The sequence below is a fragment of the Vitis vinifera genome, chromosome 8 (assembly GCF_030704535.1).
Source record: "Vitis vinifera cultivar Pinot Noir 40024 chromosome 8, ASM3070453v1".
NCBI lineage: Eukaryota > Viridiplantae > Streptophyta > Magnoliopsida > Vitales > Vitaceae > Vitis > Vitis vinifera.
This window is the reverse complement of record NC_081812.1, coordinates 20,991,203-21,012,145: the sequence shown is the minus strand read 5'-3', so window position 1 is coordinate 21,012,145 and position 20,943 is coordinate 20,991,203. Positions and strand designations below refer to the sequence as shown.

At 33.4% G+C, this 20,943-nt stretch overlaps 1 protein-coding gene across 5 annotated transcripts; it reads right to left on the bottom strand.

Annotated features, from left to right (window-relative positions):
• Positions 1–533: 533 nt before the first annotated feature.
• Positions 534–19,921, bottom strand: LOC100262456 (folylpolyglutamate synthase). 5 transcript variants are annotated; one of them, XM_002274649.5, is made up of 17 exons: positions 19,733–19,921; positions 18,750–18,897; positions 16,823–17,025; positions 13,890–13,955; positions 13,302–13,411; positions 12,295–12,355; positions 10,205–10,288; positions 9,964–10,020; positions 9,727–9,787; positions 9,416–9,462; positions 9,180–9,257; positions 5,787–5,945; positions 5,055–5,384; positions 4,775–4,853; positions 3,907–4,062; positions 1,758–1,951; positions 534–1,300 (listed from the first exon to the last, which is right to left on the bottom strand). In XM_002274649.5, exons 2-17 carry the CDS (start codon positions 18,880–18,882, stop codon positions 1,241–1,243), a joined length of 1,878 nt encoding a protein of 625 aa, XP_002274685.2. In that variant the 5' UTR covers positions 18,883–18,897; positions 19,733–19,921; the 3' UTR covers positions 534–1,240. The 5 variants fall into 5 exon arrangements, with proteins under 5 accessions (XP_002274685.2, XP_010653927.1, XP_019077276.1 ...); XM_010655625.3 differs by lacking the exon at positions 19,733–19,921 and adding an exon at positions 19,494–19,716; XM_019221731.2 differs by lacking the exon at positions 19,733–19,921 and adding an exon at positions 19,329–19,483.
• Positions 19,922–20,943: the final 1,022 nt, after the last annotated feature.

The window sequence follows — 20,943 nt, the reverse complement described above, 5'->3', positions numbered from 1 at the left end:
ACATCGTGGTCAGGTTGAAGGCCTTGTAATGACTGAATAGGATAACAAAAAAGAGGACATGGATTCCATGAAAAAAGAAGAATGGTACAAGATTGGTGTCACAGATTCTTACAGTTGGGTAGGGCAATTTTTGAGTTGTAAAAAGGAACAGCGCTTTAAGCACTTGATCAACCAAGTGACTGGAGTTCCAAGCAGCAGTACCTGATGAAACACATATCCCCTCACAAGCTGTGGAAGTAGAATACGAGGGTCTCTCACCTCCTTGTAATTTTTATATAAAAAGGCCTTTTTCTAAGAGAGAATTTTTTGAAGGCAATTCCCTCTTCAGAAACTTTTCTCTCATCAAATCAAAACGGAGACAGTAAGAAGCATTTTACAAGAAACCATATTTGGGAAAAACAAGTTTTAATCATGAAAAAAAAAGAGAGAAAAGTTTTTAAAGTATTTATACCTTTCAATAAAAATATTTAATTCCGTCTTCATGTAAAACTTTTTCCTTTTCTTTTCTTTCCTATTTTTCAAGATATAAATGATTAAAAAGGGTAATGCAAAATATTAATTCATATAGAATCCATACTGACATGACATTATTTATGTAAACATGCAGTTTACATACAAAAAGGAAAAAATTGAAACATCCAAAACAAAAAGAACATGCCCTTCTTCACTGTATAGGCAAGGAACACATCATACTACAAATAAATCAGATTGGACAAATGAACTGCCATAACCAAGAATTCACTGTTAAGGAGCTTAACCTAACAGAGAGTACTACTGCATTTCAACACAATACATTTGAATTAAGACTAATCAACCAATCAAAAGGGAATCCAGCTGATGAAGAAGCTTCATCTGAAAATACCATCTTTTCAGCGTTGGTAAGGTTTCCTGAAATGGCTTTATTCTACACAGGAGAGTAGGCAAAAGTCTAAACCAAGAGTTGTATCACATAACCATGTTGCAGGAAATGTAAGTTCTGGAGAAATAGCATGAGTTTCTCTTCAGAATTCAATGTTGGCTAATTATACACAATACAATAAACTCATTGTTCTTCTATAAATAGAACATTCCCCTTCCTTGTTCAATAAAAGAATATGTTTAGATTAGCCAGGCCTAGATTGAATGAGGAACCATGGCTGCTCTCAACCAAATTGAGAATGAAGTTTATCAAGAGAATATGAGCAAAGAATTTTTTTCTAGGATGATTAATTTTAAGCGTCCAGATTCAAATTTTAAATTATCACCTCCTTAATAGCTTTAGTACATCTCCTACTAGATGCAATGACCCGGTGACAAGAACCTGTAAAGATCATCTCCATGTTAGCTTTAGTTCAAAACCCAAATTTTCAACAAAAGAAAAAAAGGGAATCAGGAAGAATGAATTTAACCCTACTTTCTAAGGCAATGCTATTGTGATCACAAAGATAGTATATTAATATTGATATTGTTCTGTAAGATCTCTCAGAACAACCTATTTCCAGAAAAATAACATCTAGAAAAATGCAAAATAAGACACTTCCTCTGAGATGATTAAGTAGTAATCCTCATGCTCCGAAATTTTTTCATCAAGCATCAAATGCCATTTATCTATCCTCTAATTTGCACATTGGTTTTTTGCAATATGTTTGTCTCAGCCTCATCTACAGGAGATTTAAAACTCAATCCCAAGTCATTAGGCCATCCGCATACAAGTGGTATTCACATTTAACAATGAATATCTATTTTAAGTTAAATGAAGATGGACATGGCATCCTTACCTGAAGTCTTAAGGAGGGATTTTCTTTAACACAATCCCTTAACCATCTTATTGTCAAAGGCAGTGAGGGCATAACTGCACTGGAAGAAAGACATTTACTTGAAGGACTGCCACTTGAGCCATTCTCATAAAGGAATTCAAAGGGTGGTAAAATCCTAGGGCTATCCATCTTGAAACTCTCGTCAACCACAACATCTGCCCATGCAAGTGAACAGGAAAAAGTGCAAGTCTAATCAGTATCCAGAAGCTTAAGCACAATCACCACAACATTGTTAAATGCATGAGTGACTTTCACCACCATGCAAATTCAGAATTTAGATGAGAGTTCAAGTCTTCATGGTGTGATCCTCCCTGATTTCCCAGTCCTCTAATCATTGATATTAATTAGTGATGCTATGATTTAACCAAAATGGCCAAATATGTGAATCACTACTAAAATATCTTTCTTTCTTTCTTTTAAAAAAAATGAAATGAGAGCTTCTCTCTCCTTTATCAGGTTGTAGTATGCTTTAATTCAATTCTTTATAGGATAAAACTAGAGGCCCAAACCAGGGATGATCAATAAATTAGAAAAGATAGGTCAAATGTATTATTAGTGAAGTAAAGCACCTTCATGTGTTTTGAAATGTTCTATTAAGAAAACCCAAGTTTATCATTAACCCTGTTTCCTAATTTTATACTTTATTCTTGCTCTTTTTTTTTCCCCCTTGCTTTCTAATTTCTACTTTCATCTTCTTCCTTTTTTTTTTTTGTGGATAAAATTTGTCAATTATGTGTCTATATGTGTGTGTGTATGTGTGTGTTATCTCAATTAGGAAGCTGATGATTCACACATCGATTTACAATGAACTACCTATTACCAGTGACACCAATACCTCATTCATAGATTCCCCCTCAAACAACAGTCACATGTCACGATTTATTCCTAACATCATTGCGGAAAAAAATCAGAAAACCACAATAGGGGAATTGCTTAAAACTTCCTTATATTGTCCCCACAAAATGTTTTCCAAGAATCTTAATCATTTAGTATTTAGATGCAATTTCACTTGCAAATAGATTAGGCTCAACACCAATGTTTTTAGAACCGGACCGGTGATCGAACCGGAAAAGTTACCGGTTCACGGTTCACTGGTCGGACCGGCGGTCGAACCGTTATCGAACCGGTGACGTCATAAATATATAATTTATATATATTATTAAAATTAAAAATAATTATAAAAATTTTAAAATATATATGAATAAATTAAACATCAATAATATTATTTTATATATTTGATATTATCAAATTAAATCATATTAAATGAAATCTATACAATATTTAAATGTGAATATATTAAAAATGAAAATTTTAACTAATTTATAATTTTTAAAAATATTATATTATTTTTATTTAATATTATAAAAAAATTAAAATCCAATATATATTGTTTTGTTTGGTATATCAAATAACAAATCAGTGTAGCCGAGTGGTGTCCTAATGCACTTCAGAACCTAAGGTCCCAGCTTCAAATCCTCTTGTTGCATTTGTTAAATTTTTTTCATTCATAGTTTGCAATCCCACATCGGTTTGTGAGAGAAAAAAGGGTGCAAAGGATGCCTATAAAAGGCATCCTTGTTGAAAGCTACAGCATCCACCTTGTGGGCTCATGACTGAGCCTACTTAAATGGTTTGGGTGTGGGCTTTGTCATGCAAAGACATGGCCCAGTAAGGTTTTTGGCCTACAACTTTTAATATTTTATACAATGGGCTTGCAAAATGATGGGCCAATATGGACTGTTCGGTTCGTTTAGAACCGTCCGGTTCTACCGGTTCACCGGTTCGACCGCTGGTTCAGGCGGTTCGTAACCGGTTCAATAGTTTAACGGTTTAATAGAGAGGACCGGACCGGAAATGTGACCGGTCGACGGTTGAACCGGTTGGACCGGCCGGTCCGGTCCGGTTTTTAAAACATTGCTCAACACCAACCACTATACCAGCTAAATAACAATTAGAGAAGCATTTAATGAAACAATCCTTTGTTGGTTTCTCACAATATGGCACCACTCACAACAACAAAACGAAGGATAAAAAAACAAAGTGAGACTGATAAGAAAAAGAGAAATAAAATACTAACTTTTTTAGAATGCAAAACCATGGAGCAGTTTACCTTTGTTATGGATTATCTTCTCCCAAATTCTCTGGAGGTTGAATTGCCATGACAAATCCCTGGCAGGAAGATCCAATGGAACAATTGAATCACCGGAAGTAACCTTGTTGTATGTTGATATACTTGGGACAAAAAGGGCTTTCGAAAAATGAGTACCTGAATGCATTAATGCTTTGTCAGGTCTCATATAAACAAGCAGAACTTTTCTTGAAAGAAGTAAAGGGAAAACAAGAACCTGCCCAATTATTTTCAGCTGAAAAAATAGTGTCAACTAGGCCACCTCATTAAATCACCTACTTTATCTCCATGAGTTGACAGCTTAGAATCCTGTCAGCTGTAATATTTCTCCAAAATTCTACCCCAACTCTGCTTAAAAAATATGGAAGCAAGTTGTTTTACTGCCCTAGTCCAGTATGAAGCACATATACCATTGTCTTTTCATTTGAGTTTGACTTTCAAGTGAACTTTTCCGACATGTTTTTAAGAAATTTGTTCAAATAAAGAAATGGAGCACTTATTGGAAAGAAGACTTGATTTGAGATCAATTGCCCTTGTTCAGGGAAGCAAACCAGTGACATCAGTTTTAAGATGGAGTGATACAATCAATTTGAAGGCTTGTAATGGCTGACTAGGATAAAAAAGGACATGGATTTAGGTTACTAGTAATGACATATTTTACCACATTAAACAAAGATGTAACTTAGTATAAGAGAAGATAGTACAAGATTAACATGGCAGATTACTACTAACAGTTGAGTATAGCTTTTTTTGAAATGTAGAAAGGAACAGAGCATTATGGTTATTTATCAGCCATGAGGTTTCACATGTGAAGGGAAAATAATAATATGACCAAGTGAAGCAACAGCACCTGATGAAGCACATGTCCTCACAAGCTGTGGAAGCAGAATATGTGGGTCTCTCACCTCCATGCAGTTGAATAAAAGAATCTACAAGTAATTTATATTAAAAAAAGAAAAAGAACACTCATGAGGAGTCATATTAGGAAACCAATAACACTAGCTACAAATAACAAGAACCGTCAACTGCTTTATAAGGAGCCAGATAATGAAATCAATATAAGCTGTCTAGAAGCACTTAAAGCATCTGCATAGAGGACATTGCATCTCATTATCGGATATGAATGTCACCTGCTTTGATATTTTATTAGATTCCTCAGTATCTTCCTTCTTGTGATGAATGTAACCATTCACCATATTTCCAACCTTGACAAAGGAAGATGATGGTGAATTCCTCCTTTCTTTCACAGCATTTGAGAACCATCTGGCACAAACATCCATGCTTTCAGGACTGTGAGCTCCATCCAAGTAAAAGATCAGATCTCCAAAGGAATTTTCAGTAGCTTCTGACAAATTGTATGACTTCAGAGGAGTGTCATATACAGTCTGAGCCCTTCCAGAAAGGCGTGCAGTTGAAAGACCTCTGAGGAATGCCTCGAGCAAATCATCTTCCTGGTTAGCCTGATTTTTTATTCCCAAACATTGAGCAGTTAGAAGAAGTATGCAAACAATTAAATGCACACTCATGAAGAAAAATCTTAAAACATATTCCTAATTCTTTGGATGGAATAATTTTCCAATACAAAAAGGCAAAAATGCATGTTTTACAATGCCCAAAATATTTAAAACTATACAGATCTATGGCCCAATCCTGCCAAAATATTCTCTTTCATGCTTTAATAAAATTAAGGTTTTGAGCTGCCATCCACTTCAAAGATTTCAAACACCCTCTCTCTAAACATTCTGCAGTTCTCATGACAATAACTGGAAAAGGTTTTATGAAATTATAAACCAGATATGCATTATTCCATGTTTTCCATGTAAAGCATAATGAATGGTAAAGGGCAATGGAATTCAACCAACATTTTTTAATAGTTTTTCCCAATTTCCTGTACTTTGAAGCCAACATTTACAGAGGGAAACAGCAAGGCCAGCATTAATGAACTGGTGATCACCAGACAAACTAAGCTTCAAGCCTTTCAAGTTCTTATGATCAAGTGGTGCTGCTACTTCTAAAGGAACCTGCAATTGAATAAGAACATATCATTTGAGAATGCTACCAACAGTTGTGAGTATATGTGTGCTAGTCTGTGTGAATATGCGGAGAGAGAGAAAGAGTAGAACATACTGAAAATGTTGCAGTACAAGAATGAATATATAAAATGTACATATAGACCAACCATTCAAAAGTAATCAGTTCTACTATTCAATTTGAACAGTTGGAAATAGTATAAGGATGTATAACATTGTCATTTGGTGTGCTTCTGATTTTGACCTCAAATTGAACAGTTTAGAATAGTATGAGGATGTATACCCATGAGAAATGACTGGGCCTGTCGATGTGGGTTCAAATAGGAGGTAGGTGGTATCCAATGTTTGATGCAAAAAAATAATATATTGAATTTGGATAAGATTCAAAACACTTCTGCATGGATTAGTTTTTCAATTTTATTGTCTTTCTAGAAGTAAAAATTTTACTAGAATGCTAATATACATAAGCAAAATGAATTTACTAATTATTCATTCAATCATACACATAAAGAATTGATATGAATACATAAATGCATAATCAAATTGATTTCAGTCAGGCAAAAACAGCATGTTAAAAGGAATTCACTAAATTGTGGTTAATATTGATGAGGATGAATCTCCAAGATATCAAGAAAGGGAGTTAGTATTAGTTGCATTAAAGAAGTATTAATATTACTTCAAATTAAACTAGGATTAGTATTTGTTGGAGTTGAATTAAGAGTAGCTAATTAGGTTATAGAAGAATTAGAATCATAATAGGTTATTAGAATCCTAGAAGACTTTGAATTTATTAGAGAAACCTATAAATAAGGTTCATTGATATAAACCAAAGTATTAATAATTGATAATATTATGTTTTTTTGCATACACTGCGTTGATTTTCTTATAGGTGAGACACTTAGAAGGCCTTAGTGTGACCCTTAGGTTTATCCCTTCTTCTTCTTATCTTCTCTCTCTTTCTCTCTCTCTCTCTCTCTCTCTCTCTCTCTCTCTCTCTATATATATATATATATATATATATATATATATATATATATATATTTTGTAGGGTTTAAGTAAAGGAATAAGAGATAAAGTTTTCCACTATTGAATTTCTATGCATGTACCATTTTTGGTGAGCCCACTTAGCTCAAAGGTTAGAACATTGCATTTGTAATGTGACAGTCATCGGTTCAATTCTGATAGTTGGCTTTTCTCTATTGTCTTAATTCTACCATTTATTCAAGTAATTTTTTCTTCTCCAAATTGCTTGAAGTCTATGTTTTTTTAATCCAATCGTAACTGTTATGCCATTCATACCCCTTTTTTGCCGAATTATTGTTGATGTAATCATAAAAAGCTATTTTTTCAAGAATTTTAGACCAATGTTAATGGATAAAAGGATTGGAGCCGATTTAATGTATTCACCGAAATAACCTAATCGCTTTTTGATAAGACCCACATAGAAATAGGCCACTGGTGTGAGTAAAGCTAAAGCAACAGTTGTATTTATATCATTCATGGGTGTAGCTAACTACCCATGAGGTAACTATATGATTTCAAAGATTATGTTCCTCTTCTTTTTTATATTTTTTTGTTTCATATAGTGTCTTCTCTACTCTCATTCAAAAAGAATGTTAATACTTCATACTTATTCGAAAGGTTAAATTAGTTGAAAGACCCAGAAGTATAGTGTAGAATAATAAAAGGATGGGAATAGAGTAGTAGAAGGATGGGAATAAAGTAAGAGAGAATAAAAGTGGATTTAACTTTAGTGAAACTCAGGTTCAAACTTGTATTAAATGAAACATAGAGGGAAAATGTAAATGTAAATGTTGGTCGAGTCACAAGTATCTAACATATTCATACCTAACGATTTTCCACAAAGTTCTTTCTATTTTCCAATTTGATCCAATCCTAAGACCCAGTTAGGATATATTTTAGCTTATATTCCTATAAATGTAATTTTCATTACAGATGGACAAATATTCTTATCTATAGATTTATTCAATGTTGGAATCAGGTCAATTATTAATGTGGGTGTGCATGGATTCAAACGGTTCTTACAACCACGAAATGTATTCAATTCATCTTTTTTACTTAACTTACGAGGAGAGAAAAAAGTCTTTTTTTTTTTTTTTCTCACACACTCCCATAATCCATTTTCTCTTCAAAGAATTCACTTCAACCCTTCTTTATAAAAAATATAATATTGTGGAGTTGAAGAGATCCAATAAAAAAACGTAATATTATCAATCATTAATCAATTGATGTCAATTAGCCTTATTTATACGCTTCTCTAAGAAATCGAAAGTCTACTAGGATTCAAATAATTTATTATGACTAATTCTCCTATAACCTAATTGGCTACTTCTAACTTAACTTCAACAAATACTAATCCTAGGACAAATATTCTTATCTATAGATTTATTCAATGTTGGAATCAGGTCAATTATTAATGTGGGTGTGCATGGATTCAAACGGTTCTTACAACCACGAAATGTATTCAATTCATCTTTTTTACTTAACTCATCTTTTTTACTTAACTTACGAGGAGAGAAAAAAGTCTTTTTTTTTTTTTTCTCACACACTCCCATAATCCATTTTCTCTTCAAAGAATTCACTTCAACCCTTCTTTATAAAAAATATAATATTGTGGAGTTGAAGAGATCCAATAAAAAAACGTAATATTATCAATCATTAATCAATTGATGTCAATTAGCCTTATTTATACGCTTCTCTAAGAAATCGAAAGTCTACTAGGATTCAAATAATTTATTATGACTAATTCTCCTATAACCTAATTGGCTACTTCTAATTTAACTTCAACAAATACTAATCCTAATTTAATTCCAAGTAATGCTAATCCTACTTCAATTGCATCTAATACTAATGCCCTTTCTTGATGTATATCTTAGAGATTCATCCTCATCAGGATTGCATTCAAATCATGATCCAATTTGGTCACTAGCTAAAATATTACTTTGGATCCAATCCATAAGATATGGTGTTTTTCCATGGATAAGATTACTGCATCATGTCAAGGAAATAAACTAATTTCATCAACATGTGAAATTGACACAAAACCAAAACCCCAAACACATCTCCCCACCCCCACCCCATAGATACACACACATAAAAGACCCTCCAAACAAAAAATAAAATAAAATGACCAAAATAAATAAACCTTATCACATGTTTACATCATGATTATCATAGACAATAGAACCGAGGAGGCTGAGGTACCTCTAGTTCATGGGCTCTCTGCTGAAGAACATCCATTGCCTCAGAAAGTTGGGGTACTGTGAATGCAGGAATTTGAGGCTTCAGGAGCAGGGAAGAAATCAGCCCAGTTCAGTAAACACTTGAAAATGAAAACTGCCAATTCAGATAATAAAAAGAAAAATAGTGCAATAAAATTATTCATTACTAAAGAAAGCAGATTCATTCTCCTTGAAATTGCATATATAAGAGCACTACACCTTGAAAATTCCAGCTTTGTGCGAAGCTATCTTTCCAAGGGTATCTCCTGAATATCATTATGGTAAACCATAAATACACCAGCTCAAAACGTAAAAACCCTCTTTATTTTCTCATGAATTCAACTTCCATTGTGTGTATGTCTGCGTGCGTGCGCGTGTGTGTGTATGTGTGTACATATGTGTGTGTGAGAGAGAGAAAAGTCAAATTCAGGACCAGCTACCAAATGCATTACATACAAGCACCGATATACAATAGTAAGCAAATTAGAGAACATTTGTTCAGTAGGGCGATATTTCTAGAAATAACTCACCCAATGTCTCAGTGTGATCCATCCCCAAAGAAGTAATACCACAAACAACAGGTTCTTTGATCTGCATCAGTTTTATCACCAAATTCCATTACCATGGACTTCATTCTCAACTTAATTTTCTAGAATTGTTTCAAAAACAAGCCAAGGAGAAGAACGGAATTTTTGTATGTTTTTAAGCTTTTCTTGGATAATGATTAACTCAACAATCAATGCAGGTGACTATGAGCAGATATATACCACATTTGTTGAATCCCTCTTTCCCCCAAGACCAACCTCAATAATAGCAACATCCACCTGTGAATGAAAGCTATTTTCAATGCCAGATATATTATGAAACAACCAAGAAAAATAAAAATAAAGTCTCACTCAGAATTGATAGGAAAAGAGAACACTAGCTGCACATTCGTAACCAGTTCCAAATTAAAGTCTCACAAAACTTACATAAGGTACAATAGTAATTACAAAATACCCAACTCACCTCTTCGCATGTAAATATTTTGAATGCCAAAACAGAGAGGAACTGGAATAATGGAGGCATTGGTAAGTCATTTGTAACTTTTTCCTGCAAAATTGAAATTTCTAAACTATAGGAATTTACATTTAAACTTTTTAAATTTGGAAGCAGAATAAGGGATAATATACATATATATCTATATATAAGGAAAAGGAAAAAGAAACAAATACTCCGAAACATAACATAGATACATGCAACAGACAGGCTAAAAATTACTCACCTTTAGTTTCCTTATCCTTTTATATGTTTCTCACTGAGTGGTAAGAATCAATTACCTAAAAGCCTAATGATTGTTTTTAAGGGTATTCCCCTTAATGTGCTGCAACTAGATTGACTAGCAATGTGTAGCTCCAATGGGGTGGTCTAGCTAAGAGAGTTTGTTTGTTGTTGTTACCTTTTAGCTTCTTGTTTTTGTATTCTTGTTGTTTAGTTTGCTTTTGTGAGAGGATTCCTCATCCTTCTTTTATACTTCTTAATTCTATCAATATATTTCTTTGTCGTTTCCTATCAAAAAAAAAAAAAGGCCTAATGATTGATTAATGCTAAGAACCTCAAAATTACAAGACCACTTAATCTCAAAAAACTGCTCATCATGAATATCTTTAATGAAAAGTGAACTTTGACAAGATACATAAACATGACTTTGAGTAATCCACTTCTCTTGTTTATAAGCTGAGTTATTTTTCTTTTTATCGAGTTTTTCTATCCCATACTCTTGAAACAATATAATATACCATGGAATAAAATCAGGAAAAGAAAATTAATATAATATTTAGGTGGTTGCCATGTCATTCCAAGAAATAAAAACAATAATAAATTGAGTAGATATGCTAGATTGTGGAAACTTGCAAAAACACTCAACCAGAACGTTTCCACTCTATCCTCTGTGGATTGTCCTTCAACAGTCTCTCGCTTATCACTCTCCCCAAAGTGCCACCTTGGTGAGAAGAATCATTCAGAGTCTCAAAAGAACATTTCCGCTATCACCAACAATCACTTGAAGAACAGAGCTTACAAACTGAAGCAACACAAAGAAGCCAAACAGCTTCAAGGAAGCCATCCTAATATCTGGTGAGTTTCTAAGAGCCAGTAATAGTTTCCTGCTTCCTCTATGTAATTCAAATACAGGAAGCATCAACAGGATATTAGGATTAGATCATAGGATAGCAGGATTTAGTGACCTTAAAATGGCAAGTGGGCAGCCATCAATCGCCACCCAAATGTTTAGTGATCAATGCAGTTGATCAATTACAAGCAAAACAAATTTTACTGTGCAAATATGCAGTTTAAGAATTCAACTAAATAAATTCAAGTAACAGTAATGGAATTGATGGGTGTGTTGGGCAGCATAATTTGGAGTTATAGATATCACAAGCAATTACATGTATTTTAAAGGTAGGAGGGATCAAAGAAATTCTTTAGAACTAGTAGAAATTTGAGGCTGTATTAGGTTGTCAGACTCAGAGTCATCACCAAATAACATGTATATGTCCCAAAACAGTGAGGAACTGGAATATAACTTTAGTCAAAACAAGCTTATACCAAATTTTTATTTTTTTACTTCTTTCAACTTCGCAGCCTACAACTGTTAACCCAAACCACTGAAATATTCACCTGCTTAAAGCAGGGAGAATCTAGTATCTTGAACTTATTCTCTGATTGTTTTTTATGAAATGGCAGCCAGCTCAGCATAATTTCACAAGCCTTCTTTTCATCCAATAGACACAGGCATGTTTTCAAATGCAAAAATGACTTCTGCATGACTACCCATAGATAAAACTGGTAATATCCTAAGTGGAACCAATATACTGGCTGGTCCAAAACCATGACAGAAAAGGTCATGTTATAGTGCTTGAGAACCACACTTGGTCTCTGATTAAAATGCAAATTGATCCTGTCAAAAGTTAACTGGTGGTACATCTTCACAGAAAATGTAGATTACATTTTTTTTTTTAGCAAGTAACTATTCCTGTATTGGATTTAATTTAAAAATAAAGGGTTTGTACAATAAAACTATACTCTTCCAATAATCATAAGCAAGCATTGAGCAATACCTTCAACCGGTTCCAACAATCCCAAAAATGCATGAGAAATTTTTCCTCAGAAATGTCCAAGCTGTATAAGAATTGAAGGGCATCCATTAGAATAAAATACTTTTTTTCGTTAGCATTCTTTATTTATTTATTTTGATAACTAAGCAAAGTGAATATGTTTATAATCAAAAGTTATAAACCAAGGTACACTGGTTGAATGCTGACTTTTAGTATTCACTATTCAGCATTCAAATAAACCAAGAATATGACTTCAGGTTAAAAATAAGTTGGTAGCTAACAAACATAATGAGAGATATGTTTTTATCCTGGTTCACACATCCATGGTTTAAAACTCGCATGTGTATCAAAGAATTGTATCTTTACTCCTGCCACTTGCCTCAAGTGAATCCCTGTTACTACCCTCCAACCGTCTTTCTTTTTTTTTTTTCAATCAGCAACAAATAATTCAAAAATTCGGGAAAAAAGGTGCAATAAGGATGAAATTTTCTGCTGGAGTCTACTTGGGAGTTCAAATCCATACATGCATCCCGAGACACAGCATAAAAGATGTAAAAGTTGATCTCACATATCATTGGCTTGCTATTATTTGCCAACAGTCATTATTCAAAGGATGTGAAGCAAGTCTTCTTTATTTTTTTATTTTTTTTATCAGAAACAAAAAAGGATGTGAAGCAATGAAGCAAAGGAGAAAACTGAAGCATTAAAATATCTAAGGATTTTGGGGAAAAAGTTAGCTGCCTGTGAATCTTGCAAACTTGGAATTTTCACTCAATTAATCTTGAGTACAAATATCGATGTTAAGATGCCAATACAACCTCCTAGCCATCTCTGTTATAGATTGTCATTCTTATGGTGTCTCTTATTATGATTATTATTATTATTTCCTAAAATTTATATCATGATACGCATGCGACAGAGAGAGAGAGAGAAGTTCAAACAATGTTTAAGTAAAACTAAAGGTAAAAGATTATGCAGATAGTGATAGAGGAATGCATTTGACCACTAACCCATCTATACGTAATCTTTCCCTCACATCAATTAGGTGAGGGGAAATGAAGAGTCCGGTTCGAAAGCCACACTCCCGCAAAATTGCCTCACAAAATGTGCATGTTGAACCCTGAAAAACAAAAAAGGACTTTTATGACAATAGTGCCTATGCCCATAAGTTTATTGCATTTCAGGTTTTTGAAGGTTGCCATGTCATAGGGATTGTAAAGGTATTTGGTGTGGCATATGGTATCAACAATAAAGTTTGATACAATTGTAAAGGTAAGTTTCAAATTCTAAGAGCTGGAGCAGCAGGTGCTCCAAGAGGCCCTTCGTCGACAAATAGGGCTGCAGATATCAGGGGCAGGGAGTCTGATTAAAGCACAATAGGAGGCATCTCTCAGGCCTAGGTGACAGCAGAGAACTTTAGAGGCAGGCTAGAAATGAAGAAAAGAGAAAGGGTAGGAGTGATATAGGCTAAACAAGGAAGTCAATTCGCCTTTCGTTCTTACTGTGATCCCATGCTAGGATGAGATTTGTAATGATAATTTGAAGCCTAACCCAATTGTTTAAGCAAATTATGTAAACAAATTAAAATGGAAAAGTACCTTCCCTTTAGTTCCAGCAACATGGATAATTTTAAGGCCAGCTATTTTTTCCTCCAAGCCTAATATCTGTAAAAGGAACACAAATTCTATTTTAACATTACCTACAGTCCCATTTAGAAAACAAATAGCCTTTTACAGAAGAGAATTTCAAAGAAATCATAATATTTTCATGTCAAAGAATGTTTTCTACTTTTATTAACAAGAAATGCAAGATATTGACTATCTCCTATGTTTGAATTTTTTCAACAAGTACAATGAATTAAGGCGACAACACTGTCCAACTACTACTTGAAGGAAATCTTGTCAGGAATTGGCATAAAAAGTGAATATTTTCAAGAGAACTTATAAGAGAAATAGATAATATAAAGGGATACAGCAACAGCCTCAGCAAAGAATAAGACTATAACTAGATTCTAGGCCCTTGCATATTTACTATACCGACCCAGATCATATCTACTTGGCATTTTTCTTTATTAATTAATTTATTTATTTATGCTCACTCAAACACCTCATGATCGATCAGGCAACCGAGCCAGAATATTAAAATAGCAAAGCAGTAACATTTGAATCTTAAACAGAGATCAAACAAAAATTCAACAAACATAATACCTTTGCCCAAAAAGATTTAAATTTTTCATACTTTGGTAGAAAAAATTTCCAGCAGAACCAGACCAAGCTGAGTCCTTTCTTAGGTGTTGGTACTATCAGTCCTGATTTCTTTATAGTTCTGCTCTAAAAACTATGGTAAGAACTATATTGATCACGCCGGAAGGTGCTGCATAATTGAGCAGCCTTAATACATAACGTGATATGATCAAGAACAAAGATATAAAAAATCTGTCTTTGAATTAAAGATTCATATGCATCATATTTATATAGGAAATGTAAGGAAAGGTACAAAGAAATAGAATAAAAGAAATTGCAGGTTGCATTTTCAATGATTATACAGAGGATTTGGAACATAAGTTACCTATTAAGCCACCAGTAGACATTCAATCATATAATCTTTTAGATCAAGATATTGTGAATTATCAGTTGACAAAAGCAGGGCATAGACAAAGCGTTGTATTCGAGGGAAAGATTAGTATCATTGACTACAACAATTGGATGGAAACTAAAACCAATGTTTTTAGAACTAGACTAGTCATTGAATCGAAAAAATTACTAGTTTGTGGTTTAATGATCAGATTAGTGGTTGAACTGTGGTCAATCCATGATAACAACATGTCTAAATAAATATATAATTTATATATTATTAATATTAAAAATAATTAAATAAATTTAAAATATATATAAATAATTAAAAAGTTTATAGATCTTTCATTTTATTTACCTTTAACGTTAACAAAGTAAGTTCAGATAAAAATAAAATAAATCTCTCAATATTTTAAATTCATGTAAGTAATATATTTATCATATTTAATTATAAATAACATATAGTATAGATTCAATAATGAAATAAGATTTTATTTTTAACATTATCGTCTTTTAACAAGTATATATTCAATTATTATATTATCTTAAAAATTACTATGATATTTTAGCTATAGTATTTTTACCATGGGTAAATGTTTGCTTTTATTTAAAAGATTTAGATGTAATTTTATCTGAAAGCAAGTAGGTCATGTTATATTTTATTGTTTTAAGTTTTATGATAAAGGAATATAGTAGCCCAGTGGTTCAGGTTTGGAATTTTTTGGTTGATAGCCCTACCATCAAATTCCTCACTTGCATGTGGGGAAAAAAGATTTAGTGGCAACCGGTTTTGGATGAACCTGCCAAGTCAGCCATGTCAGTGGTTGAACTGCTGAGATAACCTGTTTGAAGCCAGTGTAACCTCATCAGCAGCCCAATAATCAAACCAGACTTGAAAGGATATCAACTGGTGGTTCGACCGGTTGGACCAGTTGGTCCAGTCTGGTTTTCAAATATTGGGTAGAACTACACAAGCAACTATTGACAGAAATCAAAGCAGCAGAAATACACCTAATCCAATGAAACCCATAAAGGAAAGATGAAGAATATGCATCCAAAGAAAAGGCAGACATCTTCAAATCCATAAGAGATTATGATATGATCACTTTCCAATATCCTAGTGTCTTTTGATAACAGTGAATCCACCCCGATGGCAAGAATACATATCCAATTGCCAGCACTTTTAAATACCTTAATAATATCCTAATAATGTTGCTAATCAACAATTTACCATCACTACAAATTCTGAATATTTTCTTAGAACATGCCATTTTAATTGGTACTATCACATAAAATTTTAACATATCTTAATTTCAATGAATTTTTTAATTTCTGATATATAAATAAAATAAAATATTATTTTCCAAATATAACAATAAAATATGGAAAAGGAAAACGGAGAATGTTACAAAGGATGTGTTGGCTATTATAAAGTTGTCCATACGGGGTTGTAGGGGACCCAGAAAATTGAAAAAAAAAAAAAAAAAAAAACTGCAAAGGCTTCCAGAGGCTGCAACTACTTCAAACATTTGATTAGGTTGGTGCTCATGCTAAAAAAGGTTACTTTATTCAGCCTCAAATAGGAAAGTAGGACTCTCAGTAACACAGCTAGAGGACAGAACTTCCAATACTAATTTTTTGGCGTATAAATTTTGGCATGAATCGCATAGTAAAAGAAGGCATACTCCTCATTTTTTCCATTGTTTGAGATCACATTTTTGTATATTTGAAACCTGAAAATTAAGTCAATAAAGTAGTTTGGAAACACTAGTATGGTGACTTGCAACAAGACTTAAGTGTATGCAATTATAAGGTTTCCACATTTTTCCCTTTAGAAGTTCTAAAGAACCAAAAAAACAAAAAAGAACCGTACTAAAACAGAAATTTGTGAAGGTGCAAAGAATATGGCTTTCTGTATTGCAAACACTTCAACAATCAAGTAGTTTTGGGCATGTTACCTTAAGATACATCGACATCCTATCCAATTTCCCATATTTGCCACTTACAGACGATCTGCCTCCACGTTTCTGACTAGTAATGAGAGATGAAAGTGCTTCCATGGCCATTTCATATGAAGATGAAAGAGGCAGCTCTTCGGAGCATTCTATGGTACTTTTCATGTTTTCCATGGTCTGATATGATATTTTTGCATATCTGAAACCTGAAAATTAAGTCAATGAAGTAGTTTGGAAACACTAGGATGGTGACTTGCAACAGTATCAAGTATATGCAATTATAAGGTTTCCACATGTCTCTTCAGAAGTTCCAAAGAATTACAAAACAAAAAGGAAATCACTGCACGCATGAAGGCACCTGGATGATGAACCTGAACCTATAGATTAGTAAAAAATAAATATAACTAAAATATTATTTTAGCAGGTATGTAATAGAAGTTATAAGCACAAATCATTTTTTTTTTTATAGATAAAGGAAATTCATTAAAAGCCAAAAGGCTAAAGAGAGTATACACGAAGTATACCAAGATACAAAGGATCAAGAAACAAAAGGTTCTGACCCTTACTTGGTGGCTAACCAGTTTACAAAATCAAACAACGATAAAGTATGATCCTTAATATATACCCTAGCCCAATTCACAAAAGTGTACAAAAAAATGGATTTGATATCTTGATCGTTTCTTTCCACATCATCGAAGGCTCTTCTATTCCTTTCTTTCCAAATAGTCCACATTAGGCAAAGGGGGGCAGTTTTCCATGCTTTCTCCCTTTTCTTGCCCACAAAAGATCCATACCATCCCAGGAGATTCCTTTTCACAGAGGAGTGCATCACCCATTGCACCCCAAAAAGGGAGAAGGTTAGATACCATAACATTCTGGCCTTCTCACAAAACAGGAGAAGGTGATCAATAGACTCCTCCTCATTTTTACACAAGAAGCACCTGTTGGGGATGTTCCAACCAAATCTCTTTAGGCGATCAGTGGTGAGTAGTCTGTTCCAAGCCGCCTCCCAACCAAAGAAACTAGCCCTGGTTGGAGCCCAGGACTTCCAGATAGTACTGACTGGGAAGGGGTGGTTGATGCCCATTGAGAGTGAGCTATAAAAACACTTAACAGAGAAGGTCCCATTCTTATTTGCTTTCCACCTGAGCGAGTCATCCACACCTCTTCTAATAGCCAAAGGATGAAGCTTGCTTAATAAGTTTTCCACTTCTCCCACCTCCCAATAAAGTAAAACAAGAATTTACAAGGGTAAAAATAAAGAGGGCGGTCAGACAACACACTTATACTAAAAAATGGCCAGAATCAGTTAAATTCTATTTATGATTACTTGGAAATAAGACAATAATTTCTACTAAATTTATTTGTTCCTTCTTGAGCCTCAGGACAAAGAAACCACCAGAAAAAGAAAGGGAATTTGCAAGAGGATGAACTTTCCAAGGAGGTTATTTCAACATCCATCATCAATGTGCAAAAACAGGAAGCCTCATTTATGATGACAGATAAAAACCCCTCCCCCAACATCATCATTGCGCTATGTTCAACCAATTATATTTGCTATGCTTTTGGTCAATTATTTTTTGGTGTGATGTGTATTTATCCCAAAGTATCAATGCCACTACTTTTCAATTAAGCAAAACTAAGGTCAAATGATATTCAAGCAATTCAAATTGAACCAAATGATCCACAACTCTCATTGCCCACCAAATTCTCTGTACACAAGGAGGTACCAAAGTAACCATGTGCATGGAAAGGAAATGAAGGAGAGAGAATTAGGGATAAGGAGCTAAATACCCAACAATAATATAAAGCAATGTACTTTTATTATGTCAGTAAACCTCATAAATTTTTCAAAAGTAATGTTTGGATGAGAGCATATATGGATCAGGAGTGACTTTGTGCCTGCTGTTTGCTTCAAAATGGAACTTACTGTTTCTAGTGAGATCACACGTGTCTAGGTAAGCGGGCAAACATGAAACTCTCCATGTTGATCTGACAGGTAACTTCCATTCTGAAACCCTAAGCATCCTGTGCCTCAGATAAATGCCCGTATGAAGAAGCATTTGATTAAACTGACCCTGCAAGACATAATAGTTGTCAAATAAAGGAAAAACATAAACAGTAGCAGAGGACAACTCGAGGATACTTCAAAAATGGATATTGTACCACTGATCGTGTTTTTAAACGGAGAGTTTTCTTGTATCATTAACCATTTCCAATTAAACAACAGCCAACACATTCTCATACCCGCTGGTTCAAATTCCAAATTAGGCACCAAATATTTTACCATAAAAAGGATCCAAATAATGAAAGGATGCAACTGGATTTGAGAATTTGGAGAAGTAGATTTTAATTCAGCCCTAAGTTTTGCAAATTTTTTAACTTAGTTAAGTCCACGGATCGACTGAAGGCCTGTTAAAAGGTTGAATCAAAACGATGGCGAAGTATTATTTCAAATCCAATCCCCAAACAATTCCTAGCATTCTTTTTCCTAGTTGCAAAGCCTTACCCAAATAACTCGAACCTGCGAGATGATATCTAAACCTGTTTCCCCAGAACCTCAAATCCAAATGCAACCCTAAGAAAATTATATATAACAGTAACGATTTCCCTTTTCTCGATAAAGTTCGACTCCACATTAAAAAACAGCACAAGAAACAAGACCAAAACGTACGCGAAGAGTGGACACCCTGAACCGACATCAAACAAGAACAAAGAAAAAGGAAAAGGCCGCCGTACTCCCATGCTCTGTTTGTTTACCGATCAAACAGAGGAAAAAGAAAAAAAAAAAAGGACATTCCGATTTCAGGAGTAGCCTTTTGTTCCAAGTAAGTCGTGTCTACATAAAGAAAGAGAGAAAGAGAGGGAAAGAAAGGGACAGAGATAGACAGAGAATTAAGATAGTAGACATACTTGTTCTAAGTGTCGAATCCATGATGAACTTGGCTGACAGCTCTCTCCATTCGTCCCTATATATAGCTGGATTGGTGGCTCTGTGCCTTCAGATATATTTCGGGAACGGTGCCGTCGTAGGTGTGTGCCACGTGACCATCATTTAGGGTTTCCTAATACTTTGTTTTCTTCGTCTTCTTTCCAAATAAGGAAACAGAAAAATCTTTTGGAAATACGCGTTTCTAATAAGCAAAGATAATATATTTGAAAAAAAAAATCCACGTTACATTCAAAGTGTCTTGAGAATTTTTTTGTCACAAAAATCTAATTAATAATTATAACTTTAAATTCTTTTGTAACATAAAGTGAGAGATTTTATGTTTAAATTTGAAATTATAAACATGATTCTGTTCATTTGAAAAAAATTCAAAACCTCAAATATTAACTAAGATTTTATGACATAAATACCAATGTGAATGAGATTCATTAATTTGAAAATTATTTTGGAATAAAATTTATTTTGTGGCTTATTTTTTTACAATTAAGTTATTTTTACTTGAAATTCGACAATTTCCAATATTTAAGATTGTGTAGGAAGTGCTTTTATAAAATATTCTGTTAAATGAAAATCTATTTTAAAACTTAAAATATTCCTAAAACAACAAATGAAAACACTTAAAAATAGTTAAAAGTTATTCTCAAAAAACCATTTTTTTAATTATGAAATATGGTAATTGGGTTAATCTAATTCATTATTAAATTTAAATTACAAAATGTTCGAAGAAAAAAAAAAACCTTTGCGTTGTTCAGGTGTGGGTGTATTCATGTTGCTCCAATTTGTTTCTCAAAAGTTAAAAATTAAAAATGAGAAAGATGGGGTTTCCTTCATCGATTCGGACAGTTCTCCTAGAAGTTGGTGGATGGATGGCGGAAGAGGCACAATAAAAATTGAAAAATGAAAAGTGATGATATTATTTTTTTAGTCATTAGCCACCAGCCACTTCGCCTACTATTCAGATTTTTTTATTTTCATATATTAAGAATATATTTGGTAATAATCCTAGCAAATATTTTTAATTTTTTTAATAAAAAATTTTAAATGTTAAAAAAATTAGAAGAGTTTCTTAAAATCACGACTAAAAACGATATCTAAGTTTATAGAGTTCAAACTTCTGGAAAATTTGAAAATGCCAATAAAAAATTAGGAGGGGTCCAAGCAAATTGGTAAAATA

What these genes read in the sequence shown, in the direction of transcription:
- LOC100262456 (XM_002274649.5), bottom strand. Translation starts at nt 18,882, where the DNA reads ATGCTTCTTCATACGGGCATTTATCTGAGGCACAGGATGCTTAGGGTT. An exon ending in GTGTGATCTCACTAGAAACA is followed by an intron (nt 17,026 to 18,749) that starts GTAAGTTCCATT and finishes CTTAATTTTCAG; the next exon opens with GTTTCAGATATGCAAAAATA. An exon ending in GGATCACACTGAGACATTGG is followed by an intron (nt 9,463 to 9,726) that starts GTGAGTTATTTC and finishes AATGATATTCAG; the next exon opens with GAGATACCCTTGGAAAGATA.